Raw genomic sequence first — 22,566 nt, 5'->3', positions numbered from 1 at the left:
CAAAAAAAGTCACTAAAAAGGGGTTTCGGCAATGTACGGTAAGGAAGCCAAGAGGCAAGAATGAGCCAAAAGATTAAGGGGCCCATAAATACCAGTGAAAAAAGGTTATGGACGTAAAGCAAATGACAGCATTTTGTATTGGCAGAAAACAAGTCATTTAATTGTGGCAGCTAGTGAGACATAGAAAACACATTAGCTTTATTGAGGTCTCCATTACTAGCTAGTCCAGAGTACTCTCATGCACTTTTCCCCATTATCAATGGGTCAGCCCCTTCTGACAAGAATGCTGAAACCATAATCCACACAACACGCTGGTTTGGGGTAGGGGAAGGTGGGAAGCTTGGAAGTTGTGTGCTGCCAGGACTAGCAAAAAATCATTTAAATTAATGAACTTGAGAAACCTACTAGCAGGCTGTGTAATATTCTTGTTGGTATAAAGGTGTGGTGGAGAGCAACTGGTGACTCACAGAATAGCCTTAAACAGATGCTTTACAGACGCTCATTGAACATTTGCAGACGTTTTTTGCAGGTCCCAGAAATGACCTTCAGTCTAAAAATACAAAGTCTGCCAACCTCAGTGCATCTAAGCGGTTCATGGTAGAAAACTGGGCATAGAGAGACAGTACTCCTGGGGTCCCTTCCTAGCTCTGCAACTGACATTATGTAGCCTTGGGTAAATCACTTTGTCTCTGTTTCCCCATCTGTAAAATGAAGATAAATACTTGCCCATGTTTATGCTTTAAGAGCTTTAGGTGAAAGGTGCCATGTGATATTTTGCTTTTACCCATTTTATGCAAGGTTCCCAAGCATTATACCAACCCCTTTGAAGTGAGTATTTGTTGACCTCGTTTTAGAGGTGAAGTGGTTTGCCCAAGGTCACAGAGTTAGTAATAATACCTAGTGCTCAGATAGCTCTTTTCGCCCTAGATTATAAAGCACTTTTCAAAGGAAGTCAATATTCTCCCCATTTTAGAGATAGGGAAACTGAGGCACAAAGCAGCGACATGACTTGCCCGAGGTCACCCAGCAGGTCAATGGGAAACCCAGGAATAGAGGTCTTGTGCATTAATCACTAGATATTGCTTTCTCTTAATATAAGTTTGATGTTATTACTAGAGACATTAATATAAAACCTCAGTCACTTAGTGTTTTGTCAATCTATCAAGACTGTGTGTTGCATGCAATATTCTGCTCCTTTCTCCCCCGGATTCATTGACCCTTACTCCACCACCTCATTACCATTTATCCCTACTCTTTCTTTTCATTCATTTATTAGCCATTTTACTCACATATTCACTACCTATCAGTTTCGCTTTCTCAAACCTCTTACTTAAAAAGCTTCCCCACATCCCCTTTCACACTTGAGGATTACCAAATCCAAAAATACCAAGGAAAAACCAAATTAATTTAACATCTCCTCAGAGGTTAGGCCTCTATGCTTTATTTTAACACAAATAATAGGACTGAACCAACTAGACTGAGGGAGGCAAGCACTGGAAAGCAGGCCAGAGGGACATCTATGAATGATCTTTCATTCCTTCCATTTCACCTTCTCTGTGGGCAGCAGTGATGACCGGAGAAACTCATTAACTTTCCATTCACTCCCACTAAATCGTTTCTAACCTGCCAGCCAACCCTATGCCACAGGAAGACACACATACAGAGAGAGAGAGAGAGAGAGAGAGAGAGAGTGTGTACGCGCAAGGAAGAAGAGGGCTGATAGGATGAAAGGGAAAGGCTGAGAAAGAAACAGTGATATCAGTCCCAGAATCTATCTTTTTGCCAATATATGGGAGGGTGAGGAGAAAATGTGCTGGAAAGGCAGGGAAATGGGAAAAGGAGGGGAGCAGGACAGAGGTAGTATCCCCTCTCATCTGAACAGAATGTATTCCTGAGCCAGTGGCAGAATCACTTATGGGACAGGAGCACTTTGGTGAGGCAATCACAGCAGGAGGGAGGCTGGAAGGCCCTCTTACCTATGTAGAGGTGTCAATACCAAGCCGCAAGGAATGAACGCGGAGAAAAGGAGAGAAATGGGGCAGGGTAGGAAGCATGTGGGAGAAGAGGAACAACACAAGGAAAAACAAGATAGTTGGGAGACGATGGCGACTCCTCCTTTACCTGGTCAGGTGCTTCAGAACGTGCTCCTGTCACAGGCTTCCCTCCTACCTGAGGGCAGCAACTGCTGGAGATGGGGGTGAAAGAGGGGCTAGGAGTAGATTGGAGGGGAGACAGGTGAGAAGCACTCACCACCCCACTTGCTCCCAAGGAGAGGAGCCTTCTCCCCTTTCCTATTACTCCTAGTGGAGAGCAGCCAGATCCCACACTTCTCTGGGGCTGTGTGCCGGGGCGGGGGTGGGAGATCAGCTATAGCAGGGGTCAGCACCCTTTCAGGAGTGGTGTGCTGAGTCTTCATTTATTCACTCTAATTTAAGGTTTCACATGCCAGTAATACATTTTAACATTTTTAGAAAGTCTCTTTCTATAAGTCTATAATATATAACTAACCTATTGTTGTATGTAAAGTTTTTTTAAATGTTTAAGAAGCTTCATTTAAAATTAAATTAAAATGCAGAGACCCCCAGACCGGTGACAAGGACCCGGGCAGTGTGAGTGCCACTGAAAATCAGCTTGCGTGCGGCCTTTGGCACCCCTGCCATAGGTTGCCTATCCCTGGGCTATGGGCAAAAAGGCCCAGGAGAGACGAGTGCGGGGTGGTGTCCCCCTCAATGAGGGCAGAGTCCTCGGGCGGGGGGTGGGTAGCACTGAGGGGCGGGGTCTCGGGGTCTGTGAAGGGTCCTTGGGGGAGCGAGCGGGGAGGCACCCCCTAAATGTGGGCAAGGTCGGGGGGGGCAGGCAGGGTCCCCGCGGTGTGCGGGGTGGGGGGCAGGCGGGATCCCCTCGCTGGGCGGAGGCAGGTGGGTGTCTCACCTGGACAGGTGTTTCAGGATCTGCTTCTTGATAATGCCGGCCATAGCGGGTCCGGGCGGGGGCGGCTCCTCACGCCCAGCCCCTCAGCCGTTGCCGCCCGCTGAGCCGGCTCCTGCCATCTCCCTGACAGCCCTCCCCGACTCCGCCAGCATCCCGGCTAGCACCGCGGCGCCCAGCTGAGCGCCGTCTCTAGCCGCCGCCTACGAGCGAGAGGGTAGGGGAGGGTACAGCCAAGCAGCAGCGCCCTCTGGCGGTCCGAGGTGGGGAGCCCAGCTGAGTTTGCCCCCTCGCAGCCAGTGACCACCAGCCCCCCACCCCGCACTGACACCCATAGAGACCGTCCCCCGACCCTGCAGCATGCACCTAGGAGTACCTCAGGACCAACCCTATGTGGCAGCACCCACCACCAAGCTACCTTGATTCCCCCAGAGGTGGCCCACTACCCATTGCCCCCAAGTGTGTGGCAGGGGGGCATGGGTCACCTCCTCCCCCCTGCCAGGGTCTCATCAACTGCACTATATCCCGGCTCCAGACCACCCATTACACCACCCAACAAGAGCATGCTGCCCCTCCTACACCCTTAAGATTGTGACCCACCCTCTGAGGCCTCTACACACTTACCCTGCCTTGTCCACACATCCGAACAGAGCCTTTTCCAAAGCATGGAAGATGAAGAATGATTTCCCCCATGCTTTCCCTAGGGGTAAACTGTGTATGTTGCGATACTACTGTCATGGCCACATGGTGAGGCACTGTCACAGTTAGGCTAGTCCATATTAAGAAGTTTTGCTAAGATAGCAATGTGAGTTGGGCGGTGATTCCTCCCTAGCAACATTTCTTTACCAGCAAAAGCCCTAATGGACACACAGTTATACTGGACAAACCAAAAAAAGGGCGGGACGGTGGTGCTTTTTTGGCAGCACAGCTTACTTATTTGGGGGAACAAGTAAGCACACTTTTGCAAGTATAAGCTGAATCTACACTTGAAGAGTTTGCCATTTCATTTACTCTCCACCCCATATCTATATACATCAAAAAGCCATAAGTTTGGCTACACAGAGAGCAAGCAGCAGTTTTGTTTGCCAGAAGCTTAGCACTAGACTAGCAGGAGTATCCCTGGTGAAGTAGCAGAACAGCAGCTTGCATGGTTTCGGATTCTCCACTCTGGCAGGATTAGAGCATAAACATTAGGGGAGCTACATTTACTTCTGTAAAAAAGCAGAGAGGATTTCATGAGCTCTATGCTATAAAGAAGTGTCCTACCTCAGTTGTTTCCTAATCCCTGCCTTTGTCTTGATTACAGCATTTATCACTCATGTTTTTGGACCCATCTTAGATTCTTATTGGCAGAAAATCTTTCACTTAGTCTCACACCTCCTCTCTACCCAGCTCATTTCCAGAGACATTTTCAGGCAAGCAAATATTTTAACTCTAAAAGGGACATGGGTCAAGTTAAAAAAAATAGATGTTTAACAAATAACTTCACCAGTTACTTGTGTCAGGCAAGACTGAAATGGAAAAAAAAATAGTGCTATTTAATTTCTCCCTTGATGGTTTTACTTTTGGATTCCACTCAAATTGGACAGTGAAAGTAGATTAGTCAGTTTCATTTTGCAGTTCCATACAAAAACTACAACAGATGGATTGTAAATACAAGAAGACAATGTGATGATGTGTGTGTGTGTGTTCTGTTTTAAGTTATTCAGTGAAATGTTGCAACAACAACAAAGTAATGGGAATGATTCTATTGCTCCTTCAGTTTACAAGCCCTGTGTCTTATACCATATTTCAGTCTCTTAATACCCTAATGTCCTACCCTGGACAAAAAAACCTCCTTCTTTACTGACTATACTCTACTTTGGGAGATGGTTGTAATCTTAGGGGGAGAAAAAAAAAGTCTCAATATAACCACTAAAAATCCATTTGAGTTGGCAGATTTGTGTTGGAGAAAATAATTGACTGACTTCAACATATGATTGGACATATTCAACTCTTGGCAACCACAGATCAAAACTAGGCAGATTTCAAGCCAGCCCCTTAACCTTCCAAGGTAGATACACATACAACAGAGTCTGACACCGTTTACTCTTTCTGTCTGTGTTTCCTACAAGCCTTTAGAAACCAAGGCTTTGCTGTAAAAAGACAAGATCTACTGATATTATAGGTAAGAGGGTTTTCCTTTTGCTCCTAACTAAGGTCTCCTCTTCCCCTATCACTGTGCTGCAATAAAGATGGTCATGCTACTGCCTGAGTTGGATGTTTGCCCAGGATTTAGGTCAGGCTAAGTAATGGAAAAGCTGATCTAGGATTCATTTGATAAAGAATTAAAGAACAGGAATATAATTAATGCCAGTCAACATGGCTTTATGGAAAAAAGGTCTTGTCGAAGAATGAAATCAGGTTTGTTAGAAGAGATTATAAATTTGGTTGAGAAAAGGTAATTGCATAGGTGTGATAACACTTTTATAAAGCATTGGACTTAGTACCACATGACATTCCAATTCAATAGTTAGCACTATTACCATGTCAATAAAGCATATGTTAAATTGAATCACAACTGGCTAACTAACTGATCTCAATATATAGTCAATGAGGAACCACCACAGAGTTGTTTCCAGTGGGGTTCCTCAGGGATCAGTACTAGACCTGACACCATTTAACATTTTCATCAACCATCTGGAAGCCAATATAAAATCAGTGCTGATAACACAAAGACTAGCCCAGTGGTAAATAATAATGAGGACAGGACAGCCTTACAGAGCAATCTGGATCATTTAGTAAGCTGGGCTATTCAACAAAACGTTTATTACAGCCAGATGTAAAGTAACACATCTAGGAACAACAAATGCAGGCCACACTACAGAATGGGGGAGCAGATCCTGGAAAGCAGTGACTCTGAAAAGGATTATAGGGTCATAGTGCAGAAGTAATTCAGCACAAGCTCCCAGTGCAATGCTGTGCCAAGAAGGGCTTAAGCTATCCTCAGATGTATCAACTGGGGAATATCAAATATGAGTAAGGAGGAGATTTTACCTCTGTACACACCACTCAAAGACCAATACTGCAATAATGCCTCCGGTTCTGGTGTCCACATTTTTTAAAACAGATGCTGAAAAACGGGAGACGGTGCAGAAGAGAGTTACAAACATTATTTGACGGCTAAAGAAAATGTCTTACAGTGAGAGACTTAAAACAGCTCAGTCCATTTAACTTATCAAAAAGATTGAAAGATGACTTGATTAGAGCATACAAGTACTTTCACAGGGAGAAAATAGCAGATACTAAAGGGCTCTTTAATCTAATGGAGAGAGACATAACAAGAACCACTGTCTGGAAGCTGAAGCCAGACAAATTCAAATTAGAAATTAAGCACAATTTTTTTTAAACAGTAATCGTGATTAAGCATTGAACAACCTACCGAGGCAAGTGGTGGATTCTCCATTTCTTGGTGTCGTCAAATCAAGACTGGATATCTTTATGAAAAATCAGCTTTAGCCAAATAAAGAACACAAGTTATTGGGTTCAAAATTGGGTGCGAAGTAATGCCCTGTGACATACAGGTCAGACTATGAACTAATGGTGCCTTCTGGCCTTAAACTTAAGAAACAGCCGCATATTTTGCCTAAGATAGATCCTTTAGGATAAGAAGTGCTATAGAATGATTAACAATTGAACACCAATAATACTTAACACCCCACAAAGCCCTGTGGATACTTCATGAGCAAATTCAGTGCTAAGGACCTTGTGTTTCTCAAAACATCGCAAGAGTGATTTTTAGATAGCTTTGATTCTCAAAATTTCAATATTTCAACCCTACTCTTGGAACAAGAAGCTGAGTCTTTAAAAACTGACTCCTTTTCTCAGCTACACAACACATCCAGCAGTGATAGCCACTACGCTTGTACTTCTTTGAGCAAAGGACTATGGCTATGACTATAGCATCCCACAAGCCCTTATACTGCCTTGCCCCTTAAGTAGCAAACCAACACCACAGCGTTTCAGATAAGTAACTTGGCTGACCAAATACTTTTTGTAGAATGTAAATAACTCCCACCACCACCACCACATTAGACACAGCAAGTACAATCCAGGAGACTCTGAACATAGAAATAATTTTCTACCCAATATTAGAGCCAAAATATACAGAGCTACTCTGCTTGTATGTGGTGTGAAATTGTCTTAGTGCAATGCAAATGTGGAACTTCAATAAAGCATGGCACTTCCAAAAACAAGAGCCCATTATTACAGCTAAGTGGCCCTGGGCCTGGTGCAACAGAACTTTTTTTTAAATTTGAAAAGTGAAACTAGAGTTGATAACAGTTGCTCGTCTGACAGCATTGATGACTTAAATACTGTCTATTTACATTATAGGTACAGCACAAGCAAAGGCAAATATTCCCCTACACACGAGAGCTACTTTACTGCAATAAATAACACTAGAGCAATGTGTCCCTGGGGCTATAGCAGAGAATTGCTACAGTTTCTCTGAGGAAGGGCCAGCACATTAGGAAATACATCATATCTGGCAGCAGCACAGGGTTTTATTGAATGTTGCAGGGATACCACTGCAGTCCTTTCAGACATGGTATTTTTATTAAAAATTAGCCTGCATTTATAGTTTTATAGAAGTGTTTCATACTGCAGGGAACACATCACAGTGTATCAAAACAGGGGGAAAATTATCAAAAAGAGATAGAAGGATGTTGCAATGGAAATCTCAGAGAAGACAGCACAAAAGACAAATGTAGCACAAGGCCATAGATGAAATGGGGTTAGTGAGGGGATCCACATATCAGGTTTCTCATTTTACTGGAGACCGCAACACACAGACACACACAATTCTCTGTATCTAAACCAGCATCAACATTTTATTGTTTCGTTTCAAAAGCAAATGGTGCAAAAAACAGTTACAATGCATCATCCCAGTGCTCCCTAGATCAGACCTTCTGCAGTTTGAAGGGGCAGCAGGTCTTGTCATCACACCGTTTTGATATAAAATCCTGGAGACGCAGCACCATGATGTTCTGGTGAAGAACATAAAAAAAAAAAACCAAGGAAAGTGTAGCTCCACTTCTATTTCTATCTTTCTGGACGGGTCATCCCTGGCCTCGTTGGCACCATCATTGGCCTGGAGGGAGGTCTCATCATTGGAGGGCCTGGCATCATTGGCATGTGTCCTCCCATGGGCGGCCTCATCCCTGGAGCTACAACACGGCAGAAAAATAGAAAGCATCAGAATAGGCCGATTAGGCATCAGTACAGAACAGTTTGAAAGAGGCTGAACTTAGTCAGTCCGCTGAGAAATATCTATATTCTAAGTTTAGAAAGAATAAAACGATTGATCTGCAAGTCTTCTGGATACAGGGAATAAGTCTTCCTGAGACAGTGTCTAGTGATTATAGGACTAGGAGCCAGGGTTATGTTTCTAATTTTGACAATCATTATCTTATAGGTGGATAAACTGTAACTTAATTACTTCACAGAAAGGTCAGGAAACTAATGTTTAGAAAATGCTTTGAGATCTTCTAATGGAATGTGCTATAGAATGGCCAAATAACATACTTCTTGTCTCTTTGCCTGACAGCATAATCAAAAAGGAATGCTTGAATCATTACCAACACTAGATCAGGGGTGGGCAAACTACGGCCCATGGGCTGGATCCAGCCCCTCAGGGCTTTGGATCTGGCCTGCAGGATTGCCCCCGTGGCACCATGGGCCCCGCGCTCTCTCAGCAATGGACAGCCCAACGTACCTGCAGACCCCGGCTCTTTGCCTCCAGGCACTGCCCCTCACAGCTCCCATTGGCTGGGAATGGGGAACCACGGCCAATGGGAGCTTTGGGGGAGGTACCCGGAGGAAGGGCAAGGGCAGCGCACACGGAGCCCTCCAACATCCCCCCACCTCCTCCCCGGGCCACAGTGCTTCCTGGAGCAGCACAGGGCCGGGGACAGGATAGGCATGCAAGGAGCCTGCACTGGCCTTGGCGCATGCCGCTGCCAACCTGGAGCCCAAACCCCTCCTGCACCCTGCCCCCCAACTCCCTGCCCTAAGTCCCCTGCCTGCACCATGCACCCCTCTTGCATTCCAACCCCCTGCCCTGAGCCCCCTTTTACATCCCATACCCTCCTGCAGCCCAACCCCCTGCCCTGAGCTCTCTGCTGCACCTGCACCCCTGTGCACCCAAACCCCCTGCCCTGAGCGCCCTCCCTCAGTCTGCACTCCTCCTGAACCCCTGCTCTGAGCCCCCTCCTGCATCACAACCCCCTGCCCTCAGCCCCTTCATACACCCCACACCCTTCCTCTGCCCCAATCCCTTGCCCTGAGTTCCTTCCTGCACACTGCACCCCCTCCCCTGCATACAATTTCCCCAACCAGATGTGGTCCTCAGCCCAAAAAGTTTGCCCCCCCCCCCCCGCACTAGATCATGTTGAATCAATTATTCAAGTGTTCTCAGAAGATTGGCCATTTACACCTCTCACAAGGACAAGCATTGCAATGCCTGTTAGTCTGAGATGTAAAGTCCACTCTTTATGCCCCTTATTGAGAGCTGCTTCTCTGCTACTGAGAAGAGCATCATAAAAGGACACTGCACCACTGCTGATGTATAGCTTTATTCCTTGGATCCAACTGTAGAAATACTCACTGAACTCAGACATGCTGTATGACAACCAGCCTTCCTGTGCCAATATCATCAGTACAGGGATGGAACATAATATCCTTTTGATTTTTCCTTTACCAATTTCTTTAATAATTCTTGTAAAACACTTAATATTTCTGGGATTACATTCCTTGGCAACACCCCAAAAGATTTCAAATTCTACAAAACTTCACATAATACACTGCAATCTCCACTTATCACTAAAATATATCTACCCCTGGTACAGACACTACTTAGCAGTGCATGCAATTTAGCGCTACACAAATTTAGTATATTAAGTTAACAATCAGGACTGTCAATTAATTGCAGTTAAATCAAGTGATTAACCTAAAACAAACTAAGTCAAGTAAAAAAATTAATCATGATTAATTGCAGTTTTAAATCACACTGGTAAGCAGTAATAGAATACAAATTTAAATTAGTTATAAATATTTCTGGATGTTTCTCTACATTTTCAAATACATTGATTTCAATTACAACACAAAGCGTACAGTGCTCACTTTACATTGTTATTTTTATTACAAATATTTGCACTAAAGAAAAAATAGTATGAGATGCATTAAAAAATACAAGTATTGTGGTGCAATCTCTTTATCACAGAAGCGCAACTTACAAATGTAGGATTTTTTTACATTAATTGCATTCCAAGACAAAACCATGTAAAACTTTAGAGCCTACAAGTCCACTCAGCTCTAATTCTTCTTCAGACAAATGCTAAGGAAAAACAAGTTTGTTTACATTTACGGGAGATAATGCTGCAGCTACTTATTTACAATGTCACCTGAAAGTGACAACAGGCATTCACATGACACTGTTGTAGCCAGCATTGCAAAGTATTTAGGTGCCAGATATGCTAAACGTTTGTATGCACCTTCATGCTTTGACTTGTAAATTGCACTACTCTGTTTATTTTTTACAGTGCAAATATCTGTAATAAAAATATAAAGTGAACTCTACACTCTATATGAGTTGTAACTGAATTTAATAAATTTGAAAACAGAAAAATATTTAAATATATTATAAATTTAAATTGGTGTTCTATTATTGTTTAACAGTGTGATTTAAAAGATTATTCTCGATTAATTTTGTTTAATCTGGTGATTAATTTTTTTAATTGTTTTGGCAGCCCTATTAACAATACTGTTTAAAATAGTTTAAAGATCTGGAGCAAAAAAGATATGGGGTACCAGGCAAACTGTATCCAATTTTTACTGGAGGGGAAAATTATGGAGATAATGAAATTATCAGCCAAAATTTGACCTCAACACAAGGATTATCAGATACACCTCTACCCCAAAATAGAGCAACCCGATATAACATGAATTTGGATATAACGTGGTAAAGCAGTGCTCCGGGGGGGTCGGGCTGCGCGCTCTGGCGGATCAAAGCAAGCTCGATATAATGCAGTTTCACCTATAACACGGTAAGATTTTTTTGGCTCACAAGGACAGCGTTATATCGGGGTAGAGGTGTATTCTTGTCACTAATGCCACTTTAATAACCAAAAGCTAAGGACATCAGTTTTACCACTCATCTGAAAGACAGCATTCTCTAACACCACGCAGAAGCCAGTGGATCAGTACAGACTCTGAGCACAAAGTATCACCTACTGAAACACTACCACAACCTGAAGACTTTGGCTGTTTCCCCATCCAACTACTGACCTAGCTCAAGTGCTTAGCATACAAGAGCTGATTAGATTTCATCCTGAAGTTAAGTGGCCACAAGCTTGTGTGTACCAATAAATTTAACACTCAGGTACTCCAACTGCTTAGAGAGGATATTTTCCATTGACTATCATTTACAGACTTTCACTTGGCTGTGAATCAAGATGTTTCCAGTTGTTTGTTAATATCTCAATCACCCTGCTAATCTAAACGTGCAGTACTCAATTATAAAAAAATAAAATAAACTAGAAACTGTGTTTCTCTGCAGGCTGGGACTTACCAGGACCAACTGGCATCATTCCTGGAGGAGGTGGGCCCATCATTGGCATCATTGGAGGTCCACCCATATGGGGAGCTGGCATCATACCTGGTCGCGGAGGGCCAGCTGAAAGAACATGTATAAAAACTGATCACACATACATCTAAATGAATGTGTGTCTTGCTAGCAGATGCAAAAGTGATGTGGAATCCTAGTTAATAAACACTTGTAAACTTCTAAAGATCTTCAGTTTGTGTCTTATACGTTCTCTTATGATAATATACGAACATCCCTTTTCAATTTTAGTTCACTTTTCAGCAGCCAAGAAATTAGTCAATCACCTGCTGTTGCACATCTAATAAAAATGACCAATCTGTCCTGCAACAGGGATAAGATCTTTAGCTAATAAGGAGCCATTTCCCAAATGGAATGCAGAGCATTTTAAATAGTTTCTCTTCTACTTCAAGAATATGAGTGGTATGAGTGGCTTCATTAGAGATACAGTAAAAAAAGCTAGCAAGCAAATGAAGGAACAGTTATTTTACAGCCTATTTCATTTAGCACCACTATGCAAAAGGTTAGAATGAAATTGCTAAAAAACCTCAAGATTATTCAAAGCTATTGGAGGATTCACAAAGAACTGCTTTACATTTTCATTATCAAGCTCAGGGAACATTCTGAGTTCACAAATTATTTAGTAATATTTTAAATCAGAGGACAATTAAAGCAAAGTCCTATTGAAGAAAGCGAGCAGTAGCCAACAAATAAGTATACGGCTGGCATGCTACTCAGAGCGCAAGAACTCAATATTCAAACTTACGCATATTGGGAGGAGGGGGGATCATGGCTCCCGCAGGAGGTGGAGCAGAAAAAGGAGTAGGTGGAATTTTGCCTTGTTGAAATGCAGCCGCTACATTAGGAAATAAGGAGAGACAGGGATTAATTTGTTAATAGAACTACTATAGCATTTGACAATACGAGTTTCTCCCCCGCCTCGACTCTTTCCCTAAATATAATTATTTACATCATGCTGAAATCACACACGGTCAGAGCCTCCTGAAAGCTGCAGTACTGGCTGGACTCTTCAACATGTCCCAACCTGAATACTGCTTCTGCTGAGGTGGAAGTACACACTGTATGCCTTTTGCCTTCCTAAAAAGATTTATAAATACCAATTATCTAAGTTAACGAAAACTAGAGCAGACTGTGAGGAACTTCACATAGTTAACTGAATGAGAAGTGGGATAGCACATGAAATTCCATGCTGACAAATGCAAAGTAATTAACAGGAAAGAAAACATCAACTACTGTTAGCTTCTAAATTAACTTCAAATGGTCAGGGAAACAACACGGGGATCACTGCAGATAACTACATGAACACCTCTGGCCAATGTGCAGCAATGGTCAAAAATATCAGATAAAGGGCTACAATGGATATAAAGAATGGAACAGAAAATCCTGACAGCATTATGCCTCTTAAAATCAATTATAAACACCCACTTGGAATACTGTGTTCAGTTCTAGTGACCTTATCTCAAAATGGATATAGCTGAAAGAAATTGTTCAGAAACAGGCAATGAAAGGCATAGATACGCTTCCATATGCGAGAAGACTGAAGAGACAGATTGTTTAGAGCGGAGACAAACGAGAGGAACATAACAAAAGTAGCAAAATTATTAATGGCATTGAGAAGTGAAATTTAGCACTTTTATTTACTCCCAAAATACAAAAACAAAAGGGACGATCAATGGCAACATATTTAAAAAGTAATAAAAGGAAACACTATTTTTTAAATCTCAATACATAATTAGCCTGTGGAACTCATTGCCATTCAATATATAAACGAGGCCAAGAGACCAGTATGTTTCAAAAGCCAGATTCGACAGTTACGTAAGTAAACTTTTACAGTTACATTAGATAGGACAAAACACAGGAATAAACATCCTTATATTTAAGAGTGCAAGCTAACCACTAACTGCATTAAATGCTCAAAACCTTTAACTCTTGTTGAAATTAATAGGAGTAGAGGGTGCTAGGCAACTTGCAGGATTAAGTCCTTAGAAAGGCAACAATCATGGGGAACAATCAAATCCATATGAAAGATGAACCAAATAAATCCCTTCTATCCTAGGGCTTGTGCACACTTAGGGTATGTCCACACTACAAAATTAGGTTGATTTTATAGAAGTCAATTTTTTAGAATTCGATTTTATACAGTCTATTGCGTACGTCCACACTAAGTGCATTAACTTGGCAGAGTGCGTCCTCACTACCCCGGTTAGCATCGACTTACAGAGCAGTGCACTGTGGGTAGCTATCCCACAGTTCCCGCAGTCTCCCCTGCCTATTAGAATTCTGGGTTATGCCCCCAATGCCTGATGGGGCAAAAACTTTATCGCGGGTGGTTCTGAGTACATGTCATCAGGCCCCACTCCCTCCCTCCTTCCATGAAAGCAACAGCAGACAGACAATCGTTTCGCGTCTTTTTTCTGGGGTCCCATCTGCCAGAACCACTCAGCCCACTGCCTGCCTGGATGATCAGAACTCCAGGCAGGCAGCGGGCTGAGCGGGGCCGACGGACGGAGCCTCAGACCAGCAGCAGGCTGAGCGGCTCAGCCCACTGCCAGTCTGGGGCTCTGTCCGTCGGCTCCTGCCAGCTGGGGTCCCACTCAGCAGGCAGACCTTAGTGAGGTTGATCAGGGGTGTCTGGACAGACATGGCTATCCATGGCTTAGAGCACTGAATGGGAGTGACTCCAGGTCATTCTCTTCTTTAATTTTTTTCTCATGGAGATGGAGTCCTGCCTGGAATATCATGTGAGCTGGCGGCTTCTGCCTCAGGCTGCTCTCCCAGCTGGCATTACCATATGGTCACACCTACCCCAGCCTGCCCCTTGCTCCCGTGGCTCATGAAGCCTGGACAGTAGTAAGGAGCAGTTCAACTTGTGGAATGATAAATCCAGAACAAAGGTTTGCACTCTATGGGCCAGTTTAAGATTATTTCAGAGTCCTAGATAGCAGTTAGTCTCTATAAAAGGCTTCATGAAAACTTTCCCCCACCCCTAACAAAAATGTTAATGTATCAGAGCAGCTGAAAGGGTAAGTAACCCGCGACTATAACTTAGAGAGAGCTTCCTTATTATTTAACTGAAAAAATTGATGTAATTCCAAGTAAAATTTCACAGAGTGGTCTATTCTAAGAATAAAAATGCAGGAGGGGAGTCAGAAAAAGGAACAGTGACCTGTTTCCGCCCAGTTTTGAACCGGGGATGTTTCCTGTGTTAGGTGAATGTGATCACCACTACACTACGGGGCTTCTCTTTTTTTGCCACAGACTTTGCCGAATGCAAAGGAATGTTTTCTCTAGCTACCTAATGTAATGTATATATCTATGGCCTTCCTGCTTACAAAGCGGTCATGCCCCCGCCCAAGGCTGACACAGCGCGGAGTGCATGTGACACAGCATCCTGGCTCGGGCTAACGAGGCATGGTACTTTTGCCATTAAGCAAACAGCAATTCTTTCCTGGCCTCTGCCACTGAATGCCTCCATGAATTACGCTGTGCCCTATCAGTGCGGGAGGACTGCTTGAGCTCAGAAAACATGTCATTGCAAGTGTGGGTTTTTCCGCCTTCTGATAAGGGGAGCGCAGAAACATTCTGGGGGGACTGCATGGTCACCTGTGCTGCTGAGTTTACCATCCTGGCCAAACAGGAAATTAAATTCAACAGTTCCCAGGGCTTTTTCTGTGTACCTGGATAGTGCATCTGAGTTCAAAGTGCTGTCCAGAGTGGTTACAACGGAGCACTCTGGGATAGCTCCTGGAGGCCAATACTGTTGAAGTGCGTCCACACTACCCCAAATTCGACCCGGCGATTTCGATTTCAGCACTAATCCCCTCGTCGGGGATGAGTACAGAAATCAATTTTAAGAGCCCTTTAAGTCAACAAAAATGGCTTCATCGTGTGGATGAGTGCAGGGTTAAATCGATCTAACGCTGCTAAATTTGACCTAAACTCGTAGTGTAGACCAGGGCTTACAGTTCTGCAGTGGCACAGCTGCACCGCGGTAGTGATTAATGAAAATGCTACCTACACTGATGGGAGAGCTTCTTTGGTCAGCATAGGTACTTAACCTCCTCAAGAAGCAGTAGCTATGTTGATGGAAGAAGCCCTCCCATCAACACAGCACTGTCTACACCAGTGTTAGGTCAATATAATTATGTCGCTCAGAGGGTGTGGATTTTCCACACTGCTGAGCTACATAGTTATACTGACTTAAGTTGGTAGCATAGACCAAGCCCTAGAGAAAGGGAACAGTGTCTTGGCTCTCCCACAATAGGACGGAGCTCAAAAGATGTCCTTCAGATCTGCGGAAAAAGGACTATTAGAAGTCGCTGATACAGGAACCTGTTTTACAATAAGGTGTTGGGACTTGGTAATTTAGGATAATATGCAATTAGCTTTCAAAAGGGCTCTCCAATGAAGTAGGTGGAGAGTTATGCATAAAAATCTGAGCTGAAGATGACCCTTAAACTAAAGGACTACTAATGCAGCCACCCCTCATGTGAAACCCCATCAATAATAAGGTTCTATATTACTTTCCTGTTCAGACCCACAAGTCAGGACCTTCAATATTATAATTTATATCTATTCAATGATCATGAAAGAGGTAGGAGGGAACCTTTTAAGTGAAATGATCTAGAACATGGGGTGATTATTCTTACTTGTTTTATCAATCAGGCTCTGAGCTTGTTCTTCCATCCATTTCTGATAGTAATCTTTCACATTCTCTTTGTGTTTCCGACCACTGCAGTGGGTCTTTCTCACAGATGGCTGCAAAATGAAGAGATGCTTTTGTCCATGCACTAAGCACACGTGAGCCAAAGATCTATTTCAAGTTTATATAAAACCACCACAACTTGCAGTCAGACATAAAAATACAAAAAAGTGTCACAGCACATTATCTGGGCCTGAGGCTTCAGCAGGAGTATGACTGAAGCCCCAAGCCCCAGCAAGTGCGCCCCAGCTCTTCAACTTCTGAAGACTGTCATATGTGGCTCAGAGGGTCAGTAAGTTTGGCCACCCCAGTATAGTATATAAAGCAGCATAAACAAGTCATTGTCTGCATTTAATTTTAGTTTGTACTGACTTCACTAGTGCTTTTATTATTGTTAAATGTGACAAATATCTAGAAGAGTTGATGTACCCATGGAAGACCTCTGTGTACCCCTGGTTGAGAACCATTGGCATATACAGTCAGATGACCGATACAGTCCAATATCTGTGTTTAGAAGCTACAGATCTCTACGTCTAGTTTAATTTTTGTATCAGTTTGTTTCCTATGATGTGAACAAATGTTGTCGTCCCCAATATGCTCATTGGGGCATGAACTGGATATATGAGCTTGCATGACACTAGCAAATCTATAAGGACCCATGAAACATCATATGAGAGGTACAGCTTATATGGAGAAACAGATCTTACATAAAACTTAAAATTTAATATTTTGAGGGGGTTTCATTTTAGTAAGGAAATGTTCTTTTCAAGCCTGGTATCTTCATTTTAATAGAAGAAAAGATGTTTGACTTACCATCCAGTTCCAAAATAAAATTTAGAGTAAATCTATTGTTTCGGAGAGGGAACAATAAATGTTCAATGTTACTGTTGGATGAATGCTGACAGACATTTGACAGGGTAAAAGCCTTCCCCAAATCAATGCTTTCACACCACATCACACTGGACCATCCCCCTCTCCTTTTCACCGGTATTCTTCCTTTTAAATAATCAAACCTGGTAAAACTGTACCATTCAGTCTCAAGGATAATGGTGCCTCCTCTCCAAGCTACAATGTTATGTTTAAGAAAATCTCTCAGATACATTATCCCTAAAGTAAATATATATTTATGTAGCAATGTACCCAGTACTATCTTTTCAAAGCAAAAACTGATCTCTAACTGGATACTCGAAAAGTATGAATACAAAGAGTTTGGTACTTACCGAGTCATGGGTGAGGTATGTGTCACAATAGTCACAATAAAACCTGCAGAAAATTAAACAAATGTTTTAGAAGCTGGGGGAATTATTACTTATGTCCAATATTTAAGATCTGTACAAGATTAAAAATATACATTTTCAATTAGAACCTGTTATTTCTAGAACTCAATCAATAGTCATTTACTTTGGCAAGAAAAAATTTGAACCTTTTAGTTTTATCTTCATTTAACCCCAATATTTTTCTGTCTCAAATCTAAAAAATTCATTGGGGCCCCAATCCCACACGGAGACCTTTATGTGCAGACCCTTCTGTTCATAGAATCATAGGACTTTGAAGGGACCTCGAGAGGTCATCTAATCCAGTCCCCTGCACTCATGGCAGGACTAAGTATTATCTAGACCATTCGTGACAGCTGTTTGTCTAAACTGCCCTTAAAAATCTCAAATGATGGAGATTCCACAACCTCCCTAGGCAATTTGTTCCAGTGCTTAACCAACCTGACTGTTGGGAAGTTTTTCCTTATGTCCAAAATAAGCCTTCCTTGGTACAATTTAACCCCATTGCTTCTTGTCCTATCCTCAGAGGTTAAGAACAATTCTTCTCTCTCCTCCTTGTAACAACCTTTTATGTACTTGAAAATGGTTACCCTGTCCCCTCTCAATCTTCTCTTTTCCAGAATAACCTACTTTTTTTAATCTTCCCTCACAAGTCATGTTTTCCAGACCTTTAATCATTTTTTTTTGGCTCTTCTCTGGACTCTCTCCAATTTGTCCAGATCTTTCCTGAAATGTGGCACCCAGAACTGGACACAATACTCCAGTTGAGGCCTAATCAGCACAGAGTAGAGAGAAAGTATTACTTCTCGTGTCTTGCTTACAACACTTCTGCTAATACATCCCAAAATGACATTCACTTTTTCTGCAACAGGGTTACTCTGTTGACTCATATTTACCTTATGGTCCACTATGACCCCCAGATCCCTTTCCACAGTATTCCTTCCTAGGCAGTCATGTCCCATTTTGTGTGTGTCCAACTGATTGTTCCTTCCTAAGTGGAGTACTTTGCATTTGTCCTTACTGAATTTCATCCTATTTCTCCAGTTTGTTCAGATCATTTTGAATTTTAATCCTACCCTCCTAAGCACTTCCACCGCCCCCCAGCTTAGTATCATCCGCAAACTTTAGAAGTGTACTCTCTACACCATTATCTACATCATTGATGAAGATATTGAACAGAACCGGACCCAGCCCTGACCCCTGCCTGAGCCCACTCGTTACGCCCTTCCAGCTTGCAGAATTCCACGGGTGTCGCGGGCCTCCTTTTTCAGGACTGGGGCTGTAACTAGTTTGCTTTGTACAGTTCTAGTCTCCTCCCCCCTCCCTCACTGCCCCCTACCCTAGAGACCCCCCCACCCGCCCCCCATCACTAAGCCAATGCCCCCCTCAACGGCCACAGCCCCTCCCCGTCTCTCGCCGATCCGGACCCAGCCCTCACCTCCCTGCTCCCCCAGGAGGCTCCCGGAGTCGGGGCAGCGGCAGACTCTGAAGGCCCAGGGGGTAACTGAGCGGGAGGGGGGGTCCCCAGGCGCCTCCCCACCATCCCGCGGGGGCCCCGGCCCCGGTTCACTCACTTGGGCATGTTGCTCCGGAGCCCAGGCGCCGTTAGCAGGAAGTGAGACAATCGCTACGCGACTACTTCCCGCCTTCTGAGCGCTTTGGTTTGACTCTCCCTCGGCACCCGTAGTAGAGCCTACCGCTCTCTGCTACTATCTCAACGATCACGGGCGCATTGCAGGCCGGAACTTGTAGTTTTTCTCCAGTCCCAGCCGCCGATGGTGCCTCGCGAGGATCAAACGCAATCCTCTCTCAGCGATTTCCTTTACCCTGCGGAAAATGACGCTCAGAGTTCGTGGAGAGGAGGGACAGCGTTTCTCTGGGAAAAACATCTCCACGTTGCCCCGCTGCCACCCTGTCTGTACTGCCCCCATACTGTGCCTTCAAAATTCCCCTTCTCTTAAGCGCCCCCATTCTGCTGCCTCTAGACCAGTGGCTCTCAACCTTTCTAGGCTTTCAGGATTTGTCTTGTGTACCCCTAGTTTCACCTCACTTAAAAACTACTTGCTTACAAACTCAGACATAAAAATACAAGTGTCATAGCCACTAGTTCTGAAAAATGGCTGAGTTTTTCATTTTTACTATGTAATCATAAAATAAATCAATTGGAATATAAATATTGTACTTAAATTTCAGTGTATAGTATAGAGAGCAGTATAAACAAGTCATTGTATGAAATTTTAGTTTGTGTTGCCTTCACTAGTGCTTTGTATGTAGCCTGTTGTAAAACTAGGCAACTAGATGAGTTGATGTACTGTACCCTCTGGAAGACCTCTGCGTAGCCCCAGGGAGAACCAGTGCTTTAATGTTTACATTTCAAACCTCCTAATTTGGCCTCAGTCAGCTTTGTCATCAGATAGACTATTAGAACATTAAATAATATAGTTGAAAGAATGCATCCCTGGCATCCTCCTGATTCTACTGAAAACCAGTCTGTAATACAATCGTTGATCCTCACACAGATAAATGCACTGTGGTGCAGTTTTACACATTAAATCCTCAGGCACCCCATATTGATGTAGCATTATCTACAGTGCTGACTGATGTACTGAGTCAAAAGTGGCTGCAATGTCTATAAACACGAAGTTAACTTCCTTATGTCTCACTAGTTGTTTTCCAATAACATTCAGCAGAGCATGGATTGTAGATTGACCTGTGAAGACACCATATTGGTGATACAGGTTGTCTCTCATGTTGGGATTGAAGCAGTATTTCAGTTGGTTGAGTAGTCTGATCATTAACACCTTCCCTGGGATTAATAAGCAGCATTATGCCCTTATAGTTCAAGCAAAATGATCACTCTTCTTTATTTAAATATGAGATGCTGCATCCCCTTTTCCAATCTTTTGGAATGTGACTGCTTTCCCAAATTTTAAGACAACTCTATAAAGCCAGTGAACAAAATCCGAGCTGCCACTCTTTAGCAGTCTGATGACATATTATCAAAAGTAGGTGTTTTATAATTTGTAACTGTTTGACCACAAGCATCACATCTTCTCATGTCATTGGACTGTTTTCTGATAGATTCTTTTTTGGATTAACTTGTAATTTACATCTTAGCGGGATCTGTTTGTTAATTCACAACAATGCTCACAGCAACACTTAGGTTGTGCATCAATATCCTGGCAGTATTCTCCATTTTTGTCCTTAACTTGTGGAAATTATTCTGCTCAAATGGGAGTTATATCACACATTACAAGAGCAAGTATTATTTTAGTAGATCATTCCTGTTCTTCACAACATCAGCTCTGCTGTCTTGTGCACTTAGACCTAAATATAGCTAAGGTAGGAGAGATGGCCCCTTCATTTCTTTATTATATATTTAAGTGATTTACATCACTACGCTTTAAAATATGACAGAATGTATGAGACTGGATGACACTGTATTTGTTCACAGGCTACATAGCCATTCATCTCTACAGCCTTGATCCTGCAATCAGATTTATGCAGATGGACCCTTGTGCTCACATGGTGCCCACTGAAGTCAATGACGTATGCAATGGTTTGCCAGCACTGATCAAATTGCAGGATCATACACTAGATCATTAGTTTAAATCCAGCTCAGGTTGCCCATCTTCACCATCTGACAGCTGCTTGACTTTCCAGGTACAATGAGTTGGTTCATCTCAGTTCACTTCCTAGTCACAGACTGATGTGTAAAAAGCTAGCAGTCAAGCAACATACAGGGATCAATTAATCCACCACTGAAATGCAGTCATAATTGGGTTTAACAGTGTATGGCAACACCATGTGAGATCTAAGGACTCAAAGTTAATACCAACATGTTATCTTGAAACCCAACAGAGAATTGTAAGGAGGCAGAATGTAGCTACCCAAGTAGGGATTTGGCAGGACAGTAAGGTTACCACTTATGCAATAATAGTCATAATAATAGTAATGAATAATAAACCTCCAAGGCCTAGAAATACTGGTTTGACACCCAGTGGGGTGTAACCTGACAACCCAACCAAATATGGAGGATACAGCCAAATGGATAATTATTATGAATGGTGTAAAGGGGTAGTAAATGGGGCCACAGAGGAGCTTAGCTGGACTGGAGGCTCCTCACCCATGAGGATGTGTTGTGTCAGGGCGGACCAGGGCTGGTTCTGGCTTTTCTGCCGCCCCAAGCAGTGAAGCAAAAAAAAAAAAAAAAAAAAAAAATGGCAGCTCTAAGAGGAAGAGAGGGACTGAGGGACCCGCTGCCAAATTGTGGCTGAAGACCCGGATGTGCCATCTCTTTCCATTGGCCGCCTCAAGCACCTGCTTCCTTCGCTGGTGCCTGGAGCCAGCCCTGGGGTGGACAAACCTGGGATGATATCATGCAACTCTCCAAAAATGGACTCGCAGTGGAAATCCACAAGTGATCCAGTGTTGGATTTTGGCAAAACCTGGAGAGGCTGGAGGAAATGAATGCTTCAACATTGGAAGGAGGGAAATAACAACAACACGGAGAAAGAAATTACCAAGCAGAGACTTGCCAGATAACTAAAAGCTTTATTCCAAAGAGGAGAATTTATACTAATGCAGATTGAAAGCCTGAAAAGGGAGATTAGTGGTGTTGATCCACATGCAAATATATTGGTAGAAGCAATGATACGGATACACAGCAGCCACAATTGTCCCAGACCAACTGCTGTAGGCAAACAGGTCAGACATAATTGCTGTAGGAAAGAAGACAAAACAAGACTATGTTGTGACCATTCTCGGGATACCAAGGAGTAGGACTCTGAGTCACCTTTTTACCCCCCCCTTCCTCCAGCATGAAGGAGTCCTGCTTGTGATTAATTGGGTGTCAGCTCCCTGACACAACCAGCCTTTTAGCCACTCAAGTACTCTCCTCTGGGCTATGCCAGCCCTCACTTTGCCTTGAAGGCTAACATTCAGTGTACCCTAGTTCCTCTGGCCAAAAGTGAAAAGATTATGGAGAATTAGAACAAACA

At 43.2% G+C, this 22,566-nt stretch overlaps 2 protein-coding genes across 2 annotated transcripts in view; both read right to left on the bottom strand.

Moving 5' to 3' along the window:
* The window catches only part of BLTP3A (bridge-like lipid transfer protein family member 3A), a 58,813-nt gene extending 55,749 nt beyond the window's left edge, over positions 1–3,064 (bottom strand). Inside the window, exon 1 of the mRNA XM_050953006.1 lies at positions 2,932–3,064. Coding sequence (XP_050808963.1) covers positions 2,932–2,975 — 44 coding nt within the window. The 5' untranslated portion in view covers positions 2,976–3,064. The remainder of the gene's footprint in view (positions 1–2,931) is intronic.
* A 4,717-nt stretch (positions 3,065–7,781) lies between these two features.
* On the bottom strand, positions 7,782–19,254 carry SNRPC (small nuclear ribonucleoprotein polypeptide C). Its single transcript, XM_050953123.1, has 6 exons — positions 19,141–19,254; positions 17,513–17,555; positions 16,240–16,348; positions 12,336–12,425; positions 11,537–11,641; positions 7,782–8,135 (listed from the first exon to the last, which is right to left on the bottom strand). Exons 1-6 carry the CDS (start codon positions 19,146–19,148, stop codon positions 8,011–8,013), a joined length of 480 nt encoding a protein of 159 aa, XP_050809080.1. The 5' UTR covers positions 19,149–19,254; the 3' UTR covers positions 7,782–8,010.
* Between the last annotated feature and the right edge of the window lie 3,312 nt (positions 19,255–22,566).

This window comes from Gopherus flavomarginatus, chromosome 5, assembly GCF_025201925.1.
Source record: "Gopherus flavomarginatus isolate rGopFla2 chromosome 5, rGopFla2.mat.asm, whole genome shotgun sequence".
NCBI classification, from domain to species: domain Eukaryota; kingdom Metazoa; phylum Chordata; order Testudines; family Testudinidae; genus Gopherus; species Gopherus flavomarginatus.
The sequence above is the reverse complement of the archived record's forward strand: the minus strand, read 5'-3'. Positions and strand labels throughout refer to the sequence as shown.

Coding starts and splice junctions, on each gene's coding strand:
- SNRPC (XM_050953123.1), bottom strand. Junction 12,426..16,239: donor GAGCCTGATTGATAAAACAA/GTAAGAATAATC, acceptor TTCCTAATGTAG/CGGCTGCATTTCAACAAGGC. Junction 8,136..11,536: donor AATGATGCCAGTTGGTCCTG/GTAAGTCCCAGC, acceptor GCCGTGTTGTAG/CTCCAGGGATGAGGCCGCCC.